Below are 20916 nucleotides of genomic sequence, written 5' to 3'. Positions count from 1 at the left end.
TCTGCCAGCCCTTCCCCCACCCCCCCTCGGGCCACAGCTGGCCCCTGAAGCTTGTGAATAGGCCTCGATGGCTCTCCCCTCTGGGCAGGGAAGACCTAACCCTAGCTGCCTTCTCATCTCTGCGAACCCGAGGTGATGCTAAAACACATGGCAGGTGGACTGGTCCTCAGTTTGTGATCCATCCCTCCCCCCATCGCCCAAGCAACAGGGGAAGCCAGTGGGTCACCCACCGATGTCGTGCACTTTATCCCTTGTCCACCTGTGGAAAAACTCCTCTGAGGTATGGGACAGATTCCAGGCATCGAGCAAGTTCAGGGAGAAGATGCTGCTCCACAAACCTAGGGACCAAGGCCAGCCGTGAGCAGTTCTATCCCAGAGCCCCCACCCAAACACTGACTGCTTCTACCTTGGCCTTGATGTTCCCTTCCAGTCAGGCTGCTCAGGAGGTGGGATAGACTTTGATTTCCCTCTCCCCACAGTGCAACTGGACACATGGGACTGATGAGGGCTTGCTGGCAAATGCAGGAGGGTCACATGCTCAAGGATAACCCAAATCGGCAGCAGCACCCAGGACAAGATCCTGGGAGAATAGAGCAGGCCTCGCTGTCACTCCTCTAATTCAAAGGCGGGGCCTGCCCAGCATGGGGCCGGAGGCGGGGGTGGGGGGTGGGGGGTGGGGGGTGGGGGGTGGGGGGTGGGGTGGGGTGGTTTTCCCAGCATGGGGCGGGCGGTGGGGGGTGGCCTGCCCCTGGGCCTTGGATGCCAGGAGTCACCTAGCATGTAGCACATCCTTGACTCTGGGATCCTTTTCATCAGCCGCCCCATGAAGAACTCGGATCCGAAGAGCTCAGTGGGGATGAAGGCGCCGTACTTCTGCAGGCCCACTTCGTAGGGGGAGAACTCGCACCACTCTGCACACGAAGCCACAGGGCAGGGTGTCAGTCTCAGGCTTGGACAGCCCCGCCCCCCTCCTCACCGCTTCTATGGGGTCCTGGACCTCGTGGGGCCTGGGGCAGGGAGGCTGCAGTTCCCTCGAAGGGCACATGGGGGCGCCCGCGACCAGCCTCTGCCGGCAGGGCACGACTCTACTTTGTAGCCTGCATTGGCTCATTTGCTCCACCAATTGGATAAAAGGAGACCACAAATGACCTCGAAATAGGGCAGGTCTCTAGAGTCCCTCCTTCTGGGCAGCTTAAGAAATATGTAGAACCTCTTCCCTATCCATCAAACCTCTGCTCCTAGAAAAGCCACAAGACCCCACCAGACTGATCCATCTACACAGAAGGGGTAGTAAAGTCAATTTCTTCAGTTGTCAGTGCAGTCTTTTGATGTAGAGGTTGGCAAAACTATGGTGGTGGGGTATGTGTGCTGGGTACCTTTGCTTGCTGAGAAGGGACCCCCTTATAAATTTCTAGCCACCAGTGTTACCTCTGAAATCCTGGTTGCTTACATCATCCTTGACATTGATGGTGAGGTAGATGGGCAGGGGGTTCTGGCCCTGGGATAAAGCAGCACGCTGATCTGACAGTTTGCATTCATTTCTCTGTGGGGGGTGGGGGGAGAGGGGATGAAATGGTTAAGGAGAAGAAGCAAAGCCGCCTGGAGGTAGTGCAGAATTAAGGGGACAGTTTGGACCTCTAGCAGACCATTTCCTGGCTCCTGAGCCCAACAGACCTCTGTCCAGGTCCCAGCTACACCGGTCAAAGCTGCTCTTAAAATGCACCCGTAGAATGTTCACCCACGCTTGAGCTATTCACCATCCCAGACATATGGACAGGAGTGGGACTGAATCTGCCGTTTAGGGCTGTCCCTGGGAGTCCCAGGGTTCTCCTTGTGTCTCAAGGACCAGAGAATAAAAAGGTAGGGGTGGAAAAGGCCACCATTGTCCCTCTTCATTCCCATAATTTCCACCCCACTTTAACTCGAGCAAGTCCATTTTTCTTATCTACTTGGCATGCCTCTCATAAAATTTGTTTGGGAGGGGAAAAAGAGCTGCTTAAAAAAAATTAAATGAAAGGCTTGGAAAACTGTGTACTAGATGGGCCACAGTCCCACTTAGTCCCCAGAGATCTGTGTTGCAAAATCAGAGTGGGAACCTGCAGATCAGCCAGGGCCACAGGCCACTTCCCGAATGAATCAGCCAGTATAGACAAGGCCAATTGAGGTCTTACAGGCCCAGGCTCTGACCCTAGACCCTAAGCAGCTGCCTGCTAGGTGGCTATCCACGGTTACTCAAGTGTGTGAAGGCCATTGAACCTGTGTGAGATGGTAAACATATGTGTGGGACAAATAACACCTGGGCCTCCCTTGAAAGGCAAGCAGCGTGCCTGTCATAGTGGCCCAGAGATCTGGGCATGGCAGAGCTGACTGTCCTGGAAGTACAGAAAACTATAGCCTCAGAGAAGAACCCAGTCCCAAGGGAAAGAGGCTCCTGCCTTGGCCAGAGCGGAGGAGCACAGATCTGCCAACATCAACCCTAGACTTGCTTTCCGGGGAAACTGGGCTCCTCCCGCACCAAACGCCAGGCAACACTCATACTTCCGTTGTCAAAAGCCTTGGTGCTTTTTCTCCTCAGCACATGGGGCACTAAGTAGAGTTAGAATTATTAACTACCACTTGTTGAGATAATTCCCATTTAAGGAACAGCACAGAGCAGGACCAGAATTTAAACCCCATCCTGCCTGAATCCAAAAGCCAGTACCCTCAGCTTCTGCCTGCATCATAAGGACAGATTAGATGGTGGGTAATCAAGAGGGGGACGGTGGGTGGGATCCATCAAAAGCTTTGGGCACTGGGCACCTGGGTGGCTCAGTTGGTTAAGCATCCAACTCTCCATTTCAGCTCAGGTCATGATCCTAGGCTCATGGATCCTAGGCTGATGGATCCCAACCCGTGTTGGGCTCTGAGCTGAGTGTGGAGCCTGCTTGAGATTCTCTCTCCTCCCTCTGCCCCTCTCCAACTGGCACCTGTGCTCTCTCTCTCTCTCAAAATAAATAAACATTTAAAAAAAAGCTATTGAGTGCCTCAACTCTGAACCCCCTGACATGCAGGAGGCACTTAATTTTGTTGACAGAAAAAAACGAAGGAATAAATGCATTCTGAAGATGGGATTCAGGTAATCCTTGGTTTCTCAAATGTTTGGGTTTTCTGGAAGAGGGAGCCTCCTAGAAAATAATTTGCCATCCTTCTGTCTCCTGGCAAGTTCTATTTTGAATTCAGAACTCCTCAGATACCTTTGGGAGCGGGGCAGAGAACCACGGGTCTGGATAGAAATTAGGTGGAAAGTTCTGCTTTAGGGCCAAGCAGCAGCCAAAGTTGGCTCCTCCCTGGGGCCTGTGCAGCTGGAAGGGTCCGGGTGTTAGGTGAGCTCACCCTGATGTCCAGGAACACAGCACCCCAGGGGATGCCACTGCTCTACCACCACCCACATGGCTCTCACAGCATCTGAGAGCCCCAGCACAGACTGCTTCCCTTCTTGGGCATGTAGTGCTCTGATTGTTAGATCTCAGGGCAGAAGGAACCTCCTTGGGCCCATCTTCCGTGTGGTAGCCATGAGAAGGAGCATTGCAGATCTTCAACTAAGGACCTCAGCTGCTATGCTCTGAAATCCATGACTGAGTTTGTGCTGGGGTCACACTTCCCACTGGGCTGCTCCCAGCCCCTGACTGACATCAGGGATACTGAGGCAGGCCCATGCACACCCATGGAGGGCATGAAACTCCTCTGACAGATGACTTGTCCAGAAGACTCTCCAAGAGCCTTGCTGAACCTTCTGGACCAACAGTCTAAGATGCTTCCACCCACCTCTTCTTCCCTCTTTCCTCCACTTGGGGTCAGACTTGTATCACAGTCTGATCACTCGCCAGTCTCCTCCAGGTCCCTCCCCATTTTCTCTCCTGGTGTCTTTCGCATGGCTCTCAGAAGACATGCTGTTCTCTGCAGGACTGTACCTACACCATCCCCACCATGAGGGTCTCAGTCATACCCTCACAGGGTATGTGTAAACAATCCCACCGTCTTCTTCCATCGTGCACTTGGGCACCTCATGCTTCCTACGGTCCAAAGATGAATCTGCAGGTCTAACCTAACTTCCTTCCGCTGAAATGGAAGTCCAGACTCCCCCTCATGAAGAAAGAGAGCTGGACATCAGCCAGGGCAGGTCGGACCCCAGGAGAAGCTGAGTACCTACCTCATCCCCCAGACAGGCCTCAATCAGAAGGCCCCAGAAATCTGTAAAGGTGACCTTGTAGCCTTCCTGACTGCGCTGCCGAAGCTCCTCCTGGAATTTGCAGAGCTGGTCTGGGAATAGGGCAGGCATCTTGTCCTTGACCACATGCCTCCGTGCCTCAAATATGGCCGGCTCCAGGTTTTTGGAGGACCAGTCAGGATCACGGTACAAGGTAGCCATGGTCCTGGAGACAGATAGGCATGGGGAGAGAACTGAGCCAGCCCTGGACCAATCAACACCAGACCCTGGCCAGAGAGAAGGTGGACAGGTCACGGGAGACCCTGACCAACCAGGTCAGAAGCCTGGAGGAAAGGGGTGAATGTTATTATTCATAGTCACAATGGCCACCCTTTCCTGACTGCCTACCACATGCCAGGTAGAGCATGTTGCTTAAGAATGAAGACTCTGGGGGCACTTGAGTGGCTCACTTGGCTAAGTATCTGATTCTTGATTTCAGCTCAGATAATGATCTCATGGTCCATGGGATCAAGCCCTGCATTGGGCTCTGCACTGACAGCATGGAGCCTGTTCGGGACTCTCTCTCTCCCTCTCCCTCTGCCTCTCCCCCATGCACTCTCTTTTTTCCCTTTCTCCCTCTCTCAAAATGAAGAAAATAAACATTAAAAAAAAAAAAGGCGAGGACTCTGGAACCAGGTCTTCCTGGTTCAAACCCAGACTCTGTCACTCACTAGCTGTGTCATCTTGGGCAAGTTATCTAACTGCACCTCACATTAGTTTCCCCATCTGTGGAATGGAGAGAATTATGATAATTATACCTAACCTCACAGAGTTAATGTGAAGATTATACAAGTTCATGCAATTTAAAGTGGTTAGAACAGTAGCTGGCACAAAGTAAGGGCTGGGTCGTGGAGCGGTGAGGCCAACATTTGAACCCAGGCGTGGCTGATTCCAAACCTTGGACTCTTTCCACTCTGCCACATTAATTCCCATAATTATGATGCCGGCTAAAGATTTATTTCCCCTTCTTCTTAACTTATATGTGGGCAGTGGTAAAAGAGTGAAACAAACACAGGGATCCCCCCAGCCCTGGGTTTTTGCCTTTTCATGGCCTGGACCCAACCTTTCTGTCTATGTCAGGACAGGACCCAGGAACCCCATATCCTACAGGGACCTTGTCTGTGGCTTCACTGTTATCTGAGCAGTGGTCTCTTCCTTCACAGGGCTTGTTTCTGGTCTGGGAAGGTGGGGGTTAGTCGAGAGATTTCAACAACAAAAAGAACCCTACTCTCCATAAGATTCATTCTTACTTTTACATGTTTAAAAAGCTTTCAAAACCATTATAAATGATTGATTTAAAAATTAAAAAAATTTTTTTTAATTTTTTTGAGAGACAGAGAGAGACAGAGCATGAGCGAGAGAGGGGGGCAGAGAGAGACACACACACACATAGAATCCTTAGCAGGCTCCAGATTCTGAGCTGTCAGCACAGAGCCCGACGCAGGGTTTGAACTCATGAACTGCGAGGTCATGACCTGAGTTGAAGTCGGACCCTTAACTGACTGAGCCACCCAGGTGCCCCTAATTGTTTTTTAAAACAATTTATTTGATTGATTTTAAAGAATACTTTCCAGTGCTTCCCCAGCCCAGGAGACCTTCCCCCTTCCCCCCTTCCCCTTAAGTTCCTCCTAGTCTTCTTCTTGGCCCAGCAGGGCCAGGAGGATACAGCTTCCCCTCCACCCTGATGGAAGTAGGATTTATCTCTTAATGTACCACCCATGGGCAATGCCAATAAATGTCAGCTATCCTTCTGTCCCATCTGGGCTGAAGCCTCGGAGTTTCTGATGCACCAGCAGCCCTTGGTTTTCCTAGGGCAAGTTCATATCCACTGCTCAAATGGAAGTTACCTAGAGCTCCTCCAGGATGAGGGGCCCAGCTTGGGACAATGAGGGCTCAGACGCCCATTAGTCCCTGACAGAAAATGCAGTTGTGGTCACGGGGCCCCTGCCGCCTTGGACCAGGGCTGTGTTATGGCATTAGTGAGCCTCTTCCACCATAAAGACATTAAAAATTATGTTTTATGACTGCTGTATAAAAACAAATATAATAATGTTATTTATTAAAACATTTCCTTCATCCTAGAAGTTCTTCTTTTTTTCCTGATCTTAAAAGAAAGTAAAACATTTTTGTGGGCTTCTATAAGCATTGTGGGCCCTAGGAACTGTGACTTCCATGGAGAAGTGGATGTCACGCTGGCCTCACCTTGGGGGGCTCGCTCTCCTTGCTCATCAGCAGAGAGCAAGGAGGTAGGAGCCTGAGGAAGCCGCCAGGGCAGAGGGAGGGGCGAGGATGGGGGGTGGGCAGAAGTGTGCGCAGCCAGAGCTGGGCCAGCTCCACCCAGCCTGGGATACTTGGCATGGCTGGAGAGGGCACTGCATCTTCCCGGCAGGATGGGGTCAGTGGCAGCAGTGTTTCACTCACAGCTGGCCACCGTGCTCCAGGGTCCCTGCCACAGCCTCAAGGTACCTGGTACTGGGAGAGGCTCTCACAACTACCCCACGGGGTCAGTGCCATTGTTATCCCTACTTTACAGATACAGAAACTGAGACTCAGAGAAGTCGAGCCTCTGCCCAAGGTCACACAGCTCTAAGTGCTAGAGCTGCCCAGTCTTTGTGAGTCCCTCTACCTTGGGGTGGGGAGAGCTTCACCAGAGACCCCAGGCCAGCCCATCTACTGCTTTCTCTGGGCCCCACCAGACAGTGGCACCCAGCTCCTTACCAGGTGGCCCCTGACAGGCCAGTGATGTAGCTGGAACAGTTCAGGATGTTCAGCTTCTGCAGCCCCAGCAGGTGGCCGTACATGGCGGTCATGGATCTTGCTCCACCCCCAGTGGCCATGATGGCTATCAATGGTACCTGGGAGCATAGAGAGGCAGACTGCTGAGGCAATGCTGGGTGGGAGATGACATGGAGTGACAGACAAATGCTTAGAAAGAACGATGGAGGAAGCAGAGCTGGCTACGGACAGCCAGAGTGAGGCTTTGGGTGGCCTGAAAACGGCCTTTCAGAGTGATGGGCCACCCGGTAGGTCTAGGATTAGATCTTTGCTCCAAAACCAACAGTTGGTGAGGGTCTGAAGCCTCACACAGTTTGGTCAATCAGAACATCATGGCCAGAAGAGTTCTTAATGCTGTTAGTCTAGTCCTCAGTTAACAGCCGAGGACACTGGGGTCCAGAGGGCCGAGTAACTTGCTTCAGAACCCAGCTGGTGTGCGATTCCCTAATGGTTTCCTCTGGAGAAGCATATGATATTAGGACACCAGGCCCAGACCCGGCACACAGTATGTGCTCAGTATATACTATAACTGATAACAGCAGAAATCAATGAATTGTTGATGTGGGAAGGAGCAGGGGTGTCACCTCTGGGTTTATATAGGATTAATATGCCTTGCAGTTTTTCCCTAAAGATGGGAGGGCAGGGAGGAGGATCTTTGCCAAGATGTACTCTGTCTTTGAGTGGGGATTGTAAGATCCTTCTGTCGCCTCAAGGCTCATCACAGCCCTCCGCAGGCATGAGGTCTTCATCCTCTCGCCCAGGGTCAGCGGCAGGAGTCCGCACTTGCAGGGTGACCTGCTGCCCAGGGGGGATGTGGGCCTTGGTCCATACCAGCAAGGTGACAAAGGCTCTAACAAAGGCACACTGTCTGCCCCATGGGAAGAAGCTGGGCCAGTGAGGGGAAGCTGCTTCTCTGGGGCTTCTGCCTGCTGTTCTTTCTGGAGGTCCTGTATCTGTGCATGTTTGCGGGGAGGGAGAATTGAAGAACAAAGCCCAGAGCCTTTTGGGGGGAGGTGTTAGAGCTTCAGATGTTTCCTGGCTGCGAGGGGCCATTTTGTTCCTGTGTAAGGACCTCAGGACCTGTTAGTGCATGGGGAGGGGCCACTGGGGCTCCTTCCTTTCTGTCTCCGCTTTGCCCTCCCTTCCCTTTGCAAACACACAACTGAATCACCTCCAGCACAGCCCTCAGCTGGGCACCCAGGAAAGGCAGTGCCAAAGCCACCCTGGGGCAAAGGAGGGCTTGGGGGGTGGCTGGCAAGGAGCAGTGTTGAAGGACCAGCTCAGTTCAGAGGGGGACTAAGCCTGGCCGGCAGACCTCTGCTTACCCACCTCGTCCGTATGCAGGTCTTCCTCCAGCTGCAACACCTGTTTCAGTGCCTCGGCCACCACCACCTTCCGCTTCTGCAGAAACTCCAGCTCTGCCTGGCATAGGCTGAAGCCCAGCCGCACGTCAAGCGTCTGGGGGCTACGGGGACAGAGGGCCTTGGCTAAGTGGTCCTATAGGTTTCGCTACTATGGAGAAGACATGGCTTTGGGGTCAGTTGAACATAGGCTTGAAGCCTGGTTCTGCCCTATACCACCTCTGTGACCTTGGGCCTCTGCCTTCTCATCTGTAAAATGGGGCTAACCGTGCTTAACTCCCATTCTGTCTTCAGCACTTAGTGAGACTGACAAACGAGCAGCCCCTAAAGCCTTACGTGATGCACTCTAAACAGGTCCTCGACAAAATCAGGGACTCAGTGAAACCCTGCCTCCTCAGCACGATTTGGAAACTCCAGAAAGGCTTCCCCCCGGTATCTTGAGGGATACCACCAGGTTACTTGAGGTTACCCCCAGGTAACCTGAGGCCAGATGTGGGTAACAAGGAGCCCTGAGATCCTTGTGGCCAATCCCTGTGGTCCAGGCTCTACAGTAAGGGATTTCCTGTGGAGATCTCATTCTTCGGTAAGTTCTTCCTGCTCCTGGAGTTAATACTCTTTCTGTGTGTTTGTGAAACTGACAAAACCCTTTATAGTCCTGATGTTACCCTATCACCCCTACAGGTCCACAAGGCAGGTGGGGCAGGAGCTCCTTCCGCATGTCCAACAGTTGCCTTATTTTTATCACATCCCTGCCCTGGACAAGTTCAGGCTCCTGGCCTGGCAGTCAAGACCCTACCTGGTCTGTCCAACCTCACCTTTTACTACTTCTTAGAAGAGGTCTGTTGACTCTCAGAGCCCAGAAGTAGTCCCAGTTCTGAGCCTTTGTGCAGCCCTTGCCTTCACCAGAAGCTTCTTCCATCTGCCTACTTATATCTCTTGTGTTCTCAGGTTCAGCTCCCCAGGGGCTCTGGGTGAAGGGACCTTGACAATTTCTGACCTGAATCTTACTTAGCCGCCTGACTCACTAACCAGATCACATGTCCTGGAAGGCAGAGCCTGGGAGCTCTGCCGTTGTGTTTCCTCCATGTCAAGCACAGTCCTAGAGACACAACTGTGAGGAAATAACTCCTTCCTTGGCCTCGACAAAAACTAAATAACAAAACAACAGCAGTTGATATTTGCTGAGTGTCCCCCTTGTCAGACAGATCACTGAGTACTTCACATGTGTTCTCTGGACACGTGTTCACTGGATCCTCAGAGCAAGGCAAGAGTGGACAGTATTCTTGGTTTTGCTCCAGTTTACAGATGAGAAAAACTGAGACCTAGAGACGTTAAATAACTTGTCCAAGGGCTAATCAAATTGTAAATGGTCACTTGATATTTGACAAGGGTGCCAAGACAACTTAAAGGGGGAAAGAATAGTCTTCTCAACAAATGGGAGAGGGACAACTGGACATCCACATGCAAAAGGATGAAGCCAGATCCCTATTTCCTGCTGAATGTATACAATAACTCAAAATCGGTCATAGACCTAAGTGTGAGAACTAACAGTATACAACCCCTAGAAGAAAACATGGGAGTAAATCTTCATGACCTTGGATTAGGTAACGGTTTCTGAAATCTGACACCCAAAGCACAGGTGACAAAAGAAAAAATGTAGATACACTGTGGACTTCACAAAGTTAAAAACGTCTTTGCTTCCAAGGACATTATCAAGAATGTAAAAAGACAGGGGTGCCTGGGCGACTCAGTTGGTTAAGCATTCAACTCCTGATTTCAGCTCAGGTCATGATCTCACGGTTGTGAGATTGAGCCCCATTTTGGGCTCTGCACTGGGCATGGAACCTGCTTAAGATTCTGCACATGCATGCTCGCTCTCGCTCACTTGCTCTCTCTCACTCTCTCTCTCTCTCTCCAGATAAACAAGAAGAATGTAAAAAGACAACCTCCAGAATAGGAGAAAATATTTGCACATCATATATCTGATAAGGGACTTATATCCAGAATATAAAAAGAACTCTTACAACTTAACAATAAAAGGTAAATAACCAATTTTAAAAAATGGACAAAGTATTTGGAGAAGAGACATTTCTCCAAAAAAGATATAAAAATGGCCAAAAAGCCCATGAAAAGATGCTCAACCTCCTTAGCCATCATGGACATGCAATTCAAAACCACATTTTACCCCCTAAGATGAATAAGAGGGGCAGACAGAAAGAGGGTACTTTACCAGGGTGTAGACTTCACGTGTAACTCACAGTTCTCACCCTGGGAAGTGAAAGATGAACAGCTTTGCAGAGACAACTTAGAGCCAAGTGGTCCCAACTGACAAAGTGGAGTCTCACCATACTGTCCACTTCAACTTGACTCAGCACACACATGTGCCCACAGATAGGTACATACACACATACATGCACGCACAAGCTCCCCTCATTCCCTCTTCTGGATTCCCTCTGCGATCCTTCTTTCAGCCTCTACACATTCTCTTTGGTTCCCTGCTGCAGCTTACAGCCTCCTACTCCTCCAAAACTCTTCTGTCCCACCTGAGAGACCCCCACGCATCACCGCCCCCCAGGCTCCCCCCATCTGTCTGCCGCAGGAGCTTCGGGCTAAGCTGCTCAGGGGCCCCTTCTCACACCCGGGCCCTTACCACCGGCAGGGTCACCGCCTGGCCGTCAGGAAGGCAATCGAGAGGCTGGCAGACAGGGCTGTTCTTGCGCGCACAGCAGCAGCAGGGCTGGAAGGATAGGCGGGTTCTGTGAGGGGGGTGAGGGGCTCCTCTGGCAGCCCCATCCGCACCGGTGCCCTACGCCACCCCCACTGCCACTGGTCTGTACCCCACAGCTCCACTGGCTCTTGGGCACTTCCACGTGCATCTGGGGCTGGAAGTACTTGGGGTAGTGGAAGCAGGCCAGGTTCGGGCAGCAGGGCTCCTGGCAGTGCGAGACGCGCTGGGTGTGCTCGAAGGACTCCTTTACTGTCACCAGGAGGTCCTTCACTGGAAGAGAGGACAACGGGCCTGAGCCCCTAGAAGCCCCTTCCCCCACCCCCAGCCTGGATCAGGAAAATGCCGAGCTGGAGGAACCCAGGACGGGGGTTTACAAGCATCCAGGGCCCTGGTTAAAATGCCTCAGAGTCTCACTCTGTAGGGCCACGCAGATCCCAGGAATCTGCAATTAACAAGGCTGTGTGTGGTGCTGACAAATGAGGTTCCCAGAAAGCCCTGAGATACTGAGTCCTCTGGACTGGTCCCCCTCCTACTACATTGGAAGCAGGACCTCACCGCGCTGCCCGTTCGGGCGTGTGGGTCCTTCTCCCCCACCCTTCCCCATGTCTGTGTGCCCAGGCTGCTCTCCTCTCTTGGGACAGGACTGGAAGACTTGAATGGGGGAGATGGGATGGCACGGTGAACTGAAGAGTCTTTTAATTGTGGATCTCTTTGGTCCCTGCCAGCCATAAAATTCTAGGACCCTCCATGAATTATAATCTGACCAGAGGAAGGGGTGCAGCTAGAGGGGCCCTAGGTGTTGCCAGTGCCTGCCTGACCCAGGAACCCCTGGTCTGGCAGGAGTGCATTGCAGACCGGTGTGGGCACAGTGGGCAGGGATGTGCCTCTGACGTCAGCCCAGGGCGCTCATCAGGCCTGAGAGGTTTTGAGGGTCATGTGGGCACTTGGAAGAGCATGCTCCTTCCAGAGCAGGGGAGGGGGCGGGGTTCATGGCCCCTGAGGGTGGTGTGATCCCGAGGAGTCCCAGCCAGGCTCAGTCCTGACTGAGCCTAGGGCAGCGGTGGGAAGAAAGACTACCTGTTCCCCCCTCCACCCCCCTGCAGCAGCGGGGGTCAAAGGACTCACTTTTCCTGCTCTTCTTCTGCCTCCTGCATTCTGCATGAACCTCTAGGCAGGAGACTTGTCGAGACTGAAACAAAGGAAGGGAGAGTCCATCTGGTCACACGCTGCGTCCTCCCTCTGCCAGGCCAAAGGGAGGAGATGAAGAATGAGGGGATAAATTCAGTGCTGGGCTGATTTGGGGCTGACTTCAGGGAACAATGGTGCTGACCACATTTTCTGAACCCAGTCAAGGTTTCTCATTTCCTTAAGAGATGGAGTGTTTGAAAATGAAGCTGTCCTGAAAAATCTAGGATGTAGGGTCACCGTTTACTAGGGGCCATGTTCTCAGCTACAGGTCAGGGATGGAACCTGAGGGATTTGGTCCAAAATAAAAAGAGGGAACATTCCACTGTGAGCTTTGGAAGTGAGAACTTCCAACAAAACATTCTTCTAAAAGTCAAATTCCTTTACCACGAACTCCCAAAGGCTGATTTGGCGGTGGGGTGGGGGGTGGGGGGGAGATCTTCTTGAATCCTAAGTCTTTAGATGCATTTAACTGAGATGTCTGTACCAAGAGCTGAATTATGAAAATCTTTTAAATACTGAGCTTGTGCTTATAGAGGAATCGGAGCTGGGGGGAAATGGGACAGAGACGGATTCTGGGAGGAGGCTGCTTCCAAGTGGGTGCTTTTACTGGGGAACCTCCCAAGGGGAGGGGTCATCCTTGTGGGACACAGGATGCTGGGCCAGGGTATGGATGCCCCAGCTCCCTCCTCCCCAGAAGCAGGGGCCCAGTCCCTGCCCCACCCATCCAAGCCCCCCATTGGCCTGCTTTAGTTAGTCTGACTCCTGGCGGCCTCCGGGACAGGGGCTCAGCTTCTGTTCCCCTGGGAGCAGCAGCCATATGAGGCCTCTGGAGCTACAGGCACCTGGAAGGACAATTACCACCAGCACGCCGTTGGTGACGAGGGTCTCAGGTGGAAAGGGACTGGAAAACAAAATGAGAACTCCCTGTCAGTTATAGCATTCTTGCCTGGTTTCTCACAAAGGTGTTGAAAAACCTAAATAGGGTCAATAGTGAAAATTTATGAAAAATAGCAGCTTAAGAAACATTAGCTCTGCGGGTTGTCAAGGAAAAAAGTGGCAAACATTTTAAATAGAATAGGAAAAAAATAAATGTATAGGATGGAAGGAAAAGAGTTCCTCTTTTCTTTCTTTCTTCCTTTATTTCTTTATTTCCTTTCTTTTTTTTCCTTCAAGGATAACGCTTCTTTATGCCAAGCTGTAGGGAACTATGAGGATAAATAGGTAGCAGCAGGGAGGGGCCTGAGCTCACCAGCTGCAACAGATGCAGTAAATAGTTCTGGTGGCAAAAATGACCCATTCTCCTGTCTGCACTTTATTTAATTAATGCATTTAACAAACACTTATGACCCAGCTAGAGAGGGGCCTGGTGAATATGAAATGTCTTCATGTTATAAAGTCAGGAACATAAGCCTCCAAGGTTACAATTAGTCTAGGGGAGTCCACAGCCTCCCTTGCCAAAATTAGGCCCAAGATGACTGTGTCTCCAGATCAACTCTTATTACCAATTGTGACATGTTTCATTTCGCAAGCTATAAGGAATTTCCCCCCCTAAAAGTCTTGTTAAATCAAGAACTGGAGGAGAGAGCCCAGATTTTCTTCAATGGGAAACAGTTGATTTTGATTTGTCAATCAGCTGTTGATGGGAAATGAGGCACCCCAAAGAGTTCCAAGAGCCCCTAGGCAGAGGACTGTTGGAGTGGAGTTTGATAAGCCTTCTTGTTACCCTCCCCCTGCTCCTCCCCCTGCTCCCCTCTGCTCCTCTTTCCCCTGCAGATCCTAAGATGGCAGGGGTGGCAGTGGGGTGGGGAGGGTGCGGTGCTCAGCTCTACCAAGGCTATGGAGAGGAGTCAGCTGCCCAGTTTGCCCAGTCACAAGGCACACTACCATCCTGAGCAGACTTCTCCCCTCCCCTTCCCTTTCCCTTCCCCCCTCCTCTCTTTGTCCTCTTCTCTTTCCTATCTTCCAGCTCTGGGGCCTAATTCTACTTGAGTTCCCAGCATAGTCGTATCTCCAAGACCTGGGTCATTTTCCTAATTGAAAATGTTGGGAAATAACCCCATATGTTGGGCCTGAGCATCCTCTTGATGTGATTCTAGAGTTGGGTGCAGAGGGGGAGAGGCTGCTTCAGGCCAGGGTTTGGGGGAGCTTATTCTAATAATTTGGGGTTGAGGATGAGACACCCTGGTCCTGACCTCTTTCTCAGCCTGGCATCTACGAGGCCCCATCACCATGTGGCAGGAATTCTTCCCAGAGGCCACTCTCAGGAATGCAAGGGAGCTGAGGCAGGCAATTTGGCCAGAATTCTTAATCTTTGAAGCCATATTGATGTCAGTAGAATAGGGTGAGTGGGGTGGGGCCCGGGCACCTATAGTATTTAGAAGCCCTCAAGCGATTCTGATGCACCCTGTGGGGTGTCAGGGGTAAGCGTGGAAGAGGGGAGGGCAGCAAAAAGGCAGACTAGGCTCTGAAATGCTTGTGACTGGAGCCAGTGGGGAGTGAGGACTTCAGTGGGGTCTTATGGGGCTGGGACCTACTCACCTCTCCTCCAGCAGGAACTCTACCTCCAGCTCTTCCATGCCCTAGCAGAGGGATAAAAGGAAGGCAGCTGTGAGCTGGGGCTGTACCTGTCTTCCCCAGAACATGTCCCTTTAGCTTCTACTCCCCGCTTCCCATTGCTCTCCTGACTTCCCAAGGGGCTCAGCACCTTGGGCAAAAGAGAGCTGAACTATTGTCCCCTGTAAGCTCAACTCTGAAGGATAGGGACTCCTTCCTTCATCTATTCCTTCCCACCTCTTGTATAATTTCAAGAAGTTGTGACTTCATTGGATCTTAATTTCCCTGCCAGAATGTAATTCAGGCAAGAGCAAGGATACTCATTCTCTGCTGTGTTCCCAGTGCCTGGAACATAGTAGGAAATAAAGTTCTGTTGAATGACTGAATGGGTAATATCCTGGTCTTTTCCAGCTCTTTCTCTGATTTTCAGCTTTACTCTTCTTTTCCCTCATCTGTCCCCTGTTCCCTGGGCCATCCCAACAGCAGGACTTGGAGGGAAGAAAGGGAACCAATACTTATTACACCTCCATTTTGTACCGGGAACAGTGCTAGGTGCCTTAAACATGTTTTCCCATTTCAATGTCACAACGACCCTAAGTGGTAGGTATCATCATTGCCATTGGATAGATGAGGAAACAGAATACAGAGGAATTAAATAAAATCTGCAAGGTTACACAACTATTAAGAATAGCACTGGGATTGACCCAGCAGTACTATCTTTTCCTCACTTGGTGACAGAGAGAAGCCCATAGAGTGGCATCATAGAAATAACCAGCTACTCCTCATGAGGCAGAAAGCTGAGGGACTGGACACCTGCACCCACCTCTGGGTTGAGTGGGAACTTCATATGGGTTTTCTTTCGGAAGCAGAGCTTGGTGAGGTCATAGAGGACTGTCAACAGGTGGTCATTTGGTGTCACTGTGTCTTCATCACAGATGCTCAGCTCCAGCACGTTCTAGGGGAAAAGGCAGGGTGCAAGTCTGGTTACTGTGTTTTCATGGACCCATTCCCTAGCAAGGAGGTGGGTTTGAGGTCTGGGGAACAGCATGCAGGTCCCTGCCCAGGTATGAGAGACTTTTGTAGGGGCTGGTGGGGGATAGTCTATACCCTCCTTTCCAACTCTCCGAAGACTTCCTGACTCTCTGCTCTGATTCTCCTGGATAATTTTGCTCTTTTGCAAGGTTGGGAAGGGTCTGTGAAGTATGAGGGATGTCATTTCACCTTTGGGAATGATGGAAGTGCAGAACAAGCAAAACCATTCCCAAGTCATAGACTGTGTTCAGCACTGGGACCCCAGTTGCTGAAGACAGCCCATTAATTACTAGAAAAACCAGTTCAGGGAAACTAACACCTTAACACTCCAGGGGAGTGATGTGACAGGTTACAGTGATTCTCACACTTGATGGCCTTGGGGTGAGGTATTTGAACTCTATACTTTGGTTTATCAGATCCTAATAAGGTCTTATGAGTGGTCCCAAAGCTATGTTAAGAGTTGAACAGCTGCCCTGTCATCTGGCTGAACACTGAGGTCAGTGGTTTTGGGTGACATGGATTAGCCTCTGAGGTCTCTGGTTCCAAGGATCCTGGGAGATGTGGGTTGGGGCTGGGTTTTCCTCTTTGGTCCCTACCAGGTGGACATAAGGTGGTCCGGAGGTTCCCTACTGAATGAGATTTTCTAGAAACACAGACATGCCCCACAACCAATCCCACATATTCATATGAACAGCCCCATAGCTCTTTAGACAAAGGAAGTTCAAATTCTGCTTTCAAGATGGCAAACTGAGCCCATGCCAAAAACCATATATATGATATGGTTATCAAAACCATATGTATGATAGAAGAGATATTTTTATAGTAACAGTATAAAGTCCTTCTTGAAAGTTAAAAGGACTCATCATGAACCAGAAATAAAGAATCATCCTAAAATGTGGAAGCAGTAAGCTGGAGATGTCAAGCCTCAAGTATCCCAAGACTGGGGTCAATACCTCCATGATGAAGCCAAGTTTGTTTTAAGAGCACTCTGCTTGGGATGCTCAAGGGAGAATTCTCCCATAGGAGATGCGAACGCAACTTAGAATCATCATATATCTGAGGAAGGCCAACACCATGAAACAACTCAACAAAGGAAAGAACAGACACTCAAGGAATTAGAAATAATAAAGCCTTCTAAAAAGGATTTAAGATAAGGTAAACCCTCCAGCTGGAATTAGACTGGCCTTAGACCTAGTGAATAGAATGGCCCTTCCCCTCCATTAGTTTCCTACTTGGAGCATGTTCTGGAAGCACACTCAGTTTTGTGGCAGGGAGCACCAAGTTCCAGCAACGATCAGGTAGAAGGACAGGAGAGAAAGGAAAGAAGGTAGAAAGATAAGTAGACCCAGAGGGAAAAACACGAGGCAGGCCTAATAAAGGAGTGGGTGAGCAGAAAGATGGATTGCTAAGAGGAGGAGAAGTAGGTGGGAGGAAAATAGACATAAGAAGGACACATAAGCAACAGAAGGATAAGCAGTCATGGAGGAGAGCAGAAATGTAGGCAGGACTGACAGGTGTTGTCCTCCAAGTCTCACCTTCACTTGGCTCTGGATCTGGAAGCTGAAGGTTTCATTCCACTCTGGGTTTGGGCAGTTGGAGATGGTCCTAGTCCTCAGCCTTTCATGAGAAGCGGTGGGCAGCCAAAGGCTCACAAAGCAGTCTGTCTGGCTCACTGTCCAAGGAAGACAAGGGTTGGGGGGAAAACTGGGGAATCAACGCGGGGCCAGAGAGGAGAGTGTAGAATCACAAGGAAACTTCAGGCAAGTCACTTCCAGAGCAAGCCCTTGTCTCAGCTTTAGCCTTTGTCTACCCTCCTGACTCATGGGTCTGGATCTCCAGAGACCTTTGTCCCAGAGGTCTCAAGAAGGCCACAGCCTACAGGCTAGAAAATTCACAGAGGGGGATTCAGGTCCCACTGGATTCTTCTCATGGACACTGAAGGCTTCTGGCTCTTTTCAGAAGCACCCTAGCTTTTTGAGCAAATGCTTGCTAGATTGGGACAAGGTATGGCCACACAATTTTTCCTCTGCCAAGGGAAGAGCTGAAGAACCAGCCCCATAAGATCCAGTTTAGCCCTTGTTTAGCCAAGGTACCAGGGAAACCAAAGTAGGGCTCTACTCTTCCTCTGGGCTGGTGACAAGCAAGGATTAGAAGGAGCACAGTCTGGGGCACCTGGGTGGCTCAGGTGTCAAGCTTTTGACTTTGGCTCAGGTCATGATCTCATGGTTCATGAGTTCGAGCCCTGAGTCAGACTCTGCACTGACCTTGCCGAGTCTGCTTCAGATTCTGTCTCCCTCTCAGGAGAATCTAGAAGCAAGGACCACAATTTAAATATGACTTAATGTCTCAACTGCAGCTACCAGGCTCTTCATACCTACACGAGTCTCCCAGCATGAGGAAGGTGACCCAAGAAGCCCTCACATCTGAGGCCATATCCTTTTTTTTTCTTCTTTTTTTCTCATTTGAAATGAACAACCCAAGGGTGATATTACTGTATGTGCTCTGGAGAAGGGACAAAGGCTTTATTCTTAAAAGTCTCTCCTAAAGTAGAGGAATGCTTCTCAGGTCTTCTAGTTGGAACAGCAGAAGGCATAGGGCAAAAAAAATAGCAGCCTAGCCTGGTTCCCTCCCTCCATTCTACCTGGGAGGAGGGAGGAAGAGGTGCCATGACTGCCTTGTCACTCTCCCGGCAATCTGCTGGAGAAATTCCCAGGGCACACACCAGATTTTTAGGAAATGATAAAAGGCAATACAATCTCCAGTGTCAGAGAGTCCTCTACTTGGTGAAGCTAGTATGAAGATAGGAGTTTTGTTCTGATAGGACTGATCCAAACTATTTCGTAGTTATTATTAGTAATGTCCTCCTGGACTGACTGGTCTCATGCTGTCACTACACTGAGAACATTATCAGAGGTAAGAACCACAGTTTATATCATAAGCATCCCTAGCTTCTGATTTCATCTCCAATGTCTGATTAATCTTTGAGGGCTGGCCATTCAGTGAATTGGAATTCATGGCTCTCCTCCCACCCAATAAAGGTAAGATGACACTGCTTTTAGAGGCCATAATCAGATAATCCAGAGGCAAAGAATGACCAAAACCCAGAGGGATGCAGAGAAAATGATGATCCCTCTGTGCCCAGCCTACTCCTCCTCATGTCAACTCAGGTGTCTGGCCCAGACACCAAGTGTTGTCCTTGGCTCTCACATGGCATCAGTTTAACTCCTCTGATCTCACCAGACCACCCACTTCTTACTTGTACTGCCACTGCCTTGGTGCAGGCCACCATCACCTCTGCTGCCATTTCCCACCCTTCTGCTGGCTAGCCTCTTCAGATTTCAGGAAGAGCCTCTTCTGGAAGCCTCCTCTGAGCCCCCACCTCTGGGCCAGGTACTCCTCCTAGCTTAGAGCCTCTTCTCCTCTCCTGGCAGGGCTCTGGTTACACCACACTACAATGCATCTGTCTCCACTGCACCTTGAACACCAAGAAGGCCTGGAGTCTGTGTTTTCGCACTTGCCAGACATTTGCTGAATAAATGAATTGAATGGAAAAGCCCAACTTCCTGCTTTAGAGCACAGTATCAAATTCTGGACTGAGGCACCACAGATATAGGCATGTAAGCTGATGTCCAATTGTCTATAGGGAGACTCCCCAGGATCTCCCGGGACCTCTCTGTTGGCTTTTCCTGGACACTCGTCATTCCTCCTCAGCCTGAAACATTCTCCTCAGGTTTGCCTCCCGTACAGTAGGAACCTGCAGGCAGGGACCCCACCAACTCTATACCTATCTGCTTAGCATGATTTGATTGACCCTGTAAAGGCCCCTTTGCCTCCAAAATCCCTTTCCTATTATCAGTCTATGCTTATCCCATTAAGCCCATGAAATAAAATCTCAGTATTTTTGGCCTAAGGTTTAAATCTCTAGTTAAGATACAAATACTGGAAGAGACAGGATTGATCAGACACCCACACTTCAAGCACTGATTTGTTTTTCAGTTATTTCCACAAGAATGGGAAGGAGAGTGAAATCCTGGGGAGGGAGAGATGATTTGGTGGAGCGAGGCTGCCAGGGGCCTGGATGATAATCTGGAGCAGGCATCATTATCTGACTATAAGGAGAGTGACCAGCATGTTGGCAATAAAGAATAGTTAAGCAACACTGACCCAATTCTGAGTATTTCAGGTACTGCAGGGGATTTCCTAGGCATTGATAGGTTTTGATCCTTGTTCCTTTTAGAGTGACAGAGGGCTTGGTCATTTGAATGACATGCTTCCTTTCCTGGAATGTGGGTGGCAAAGATGACTCAGTGAGATCTACAGATGTTGAGAACACTGTCTTCCTAATACCGCTGGAGACACCTGCCTCACATCCCTTGAGGTACTGGTTTGAGTTTTAATTTTCTTTTCCCAAGAGGAATAACACCTCTTTGGAGCTAGGAGGTTTCTAGGTCCACTCTATCCAGTCCTGGCTCAGGGCTGGCCAGAGCGCACCTTGACAAGGGAGTCATCACTGAATCTCATCCCTTTCAGGCTCCTTCAAATCATAGGAAACTCAGACAGACACTAGAGGGCTGAACCAGAGTGAAGCTCAGTTTTGATCTAAGCTAGAAGGGAACAGTTTGGGGCAGGAGTAATCTAGGACCCAGAAGATATCAGGATAGTTGCAAACCTCATTAGACAAGGTGGCAGAAGAGCCCAGCCTAGGTCAACTGTGGAGTCTACAGGAATGTGCCCCAGGCTGGAGCCCCCAGATGTATGCCTTCCACCCTGTTCCTCAGGAGAAATGAGAGAAACATAAACAACAAGGGGTTCCCAAAAGGGGCCTGGAAACTCCCAAAGGCAGCTGTGTGCCAGAGGGGTGTGTGGGGAAGGGGAAGAGGAGGGTGGTGGAGCCAGACCTCAGCCCTCTTGTCTGGCTGCCTGCTCTCCCATCTCCCCACCTCTGGGATATGTAGAGGATGGGTGTGGCAAGAGAAGACAGAAGAAAGGGGCTTGGACAAAGGGAAGGTCTGCACACACAGGTGCAGGCATGC

At 50.4% G+C, this 20916-nt stretch overlaps 1 protein-coding gene across 1 annotated transcript in view; it reads right to left on the bottom strand.

Moving 5' to 3' along the window:
* PLA2G4E (phospholipase A2 group IVE) overlaps nucleotides 1-20916 on the bottom strand; it is a 55271-nt gene that overhangs the window by 3649 nt on the left and 30706 nt on the right. The window contains exons 3-16 of the mRNA XM_047862712.1: nucleotides 17419-17555; nucleotides 15675-15806; nucleotides 14837-14877; nucleotides 13157-13199; nucleotides 12236-12299; nucleotides 11220-11380; nucleotides 11033-11119; nucleotides 10613-10650; nucleotides 8351-8486; nucleotides 6965-7101; nucleotides 4190-4412; nucleotides 1429-1543; nucleotides 774-911; nucleotides 231-338 (exon numbers count right to left, since the gene is read on the bottom strand). Of these exons, the coding sequence (XP_047718668.1) occupies nucleotides 231-338; nucleotides 774-911; nucleotides 1429-1543; nucleotides 4190-4412; nucleotides 6965-7101; nucleotides 8351-8486; nucleotides 10613-10650; nucleotides 11033-11119; nucleotides 11220-11380; nucleotides 12236-12299; nucleotides 13157-13199; nucleotides 14837-14877; nucleotides 15675-15806; nucleotides 17419-17555 (1560 nt within the window). The remainder of the gene's footprint in view (nucleotides 1-230; nucleotides 339-773; nucleotides 912-1428; nucleotides 1544-4189; nucleotides 4413-6964; nucleotides 7102-8350; nucleotides 8487-10612; nucleotides 10651-11032; nucleotides 11120-11219; nucleotides 11381-12235; nucleotides 12300-13156; nucleotides 13200-14836; nucleotides 14878-15674; nucleotides 15807-17418; nucleotides 17556-20916) is intronic.

The sequence above is a fragment of the Prionailurus viverrinus genome, chromosome B3 (genome assembly GCF_022837055.1).
Source record: "Prionailurus viverrinus isolate Anna chromosome B3, UM_Priviv_1.0, whole genome shotgun sequence".
Lineage (NCBI taxonomy): Eukaryota > Metazoa > Chordata > Mammalia > Carnivora > Felidae > Prionailurus > Prionailurus viverrinus.
This window is presented reverse-complemented; position numbering and strand designations above follow the sequence as displayed.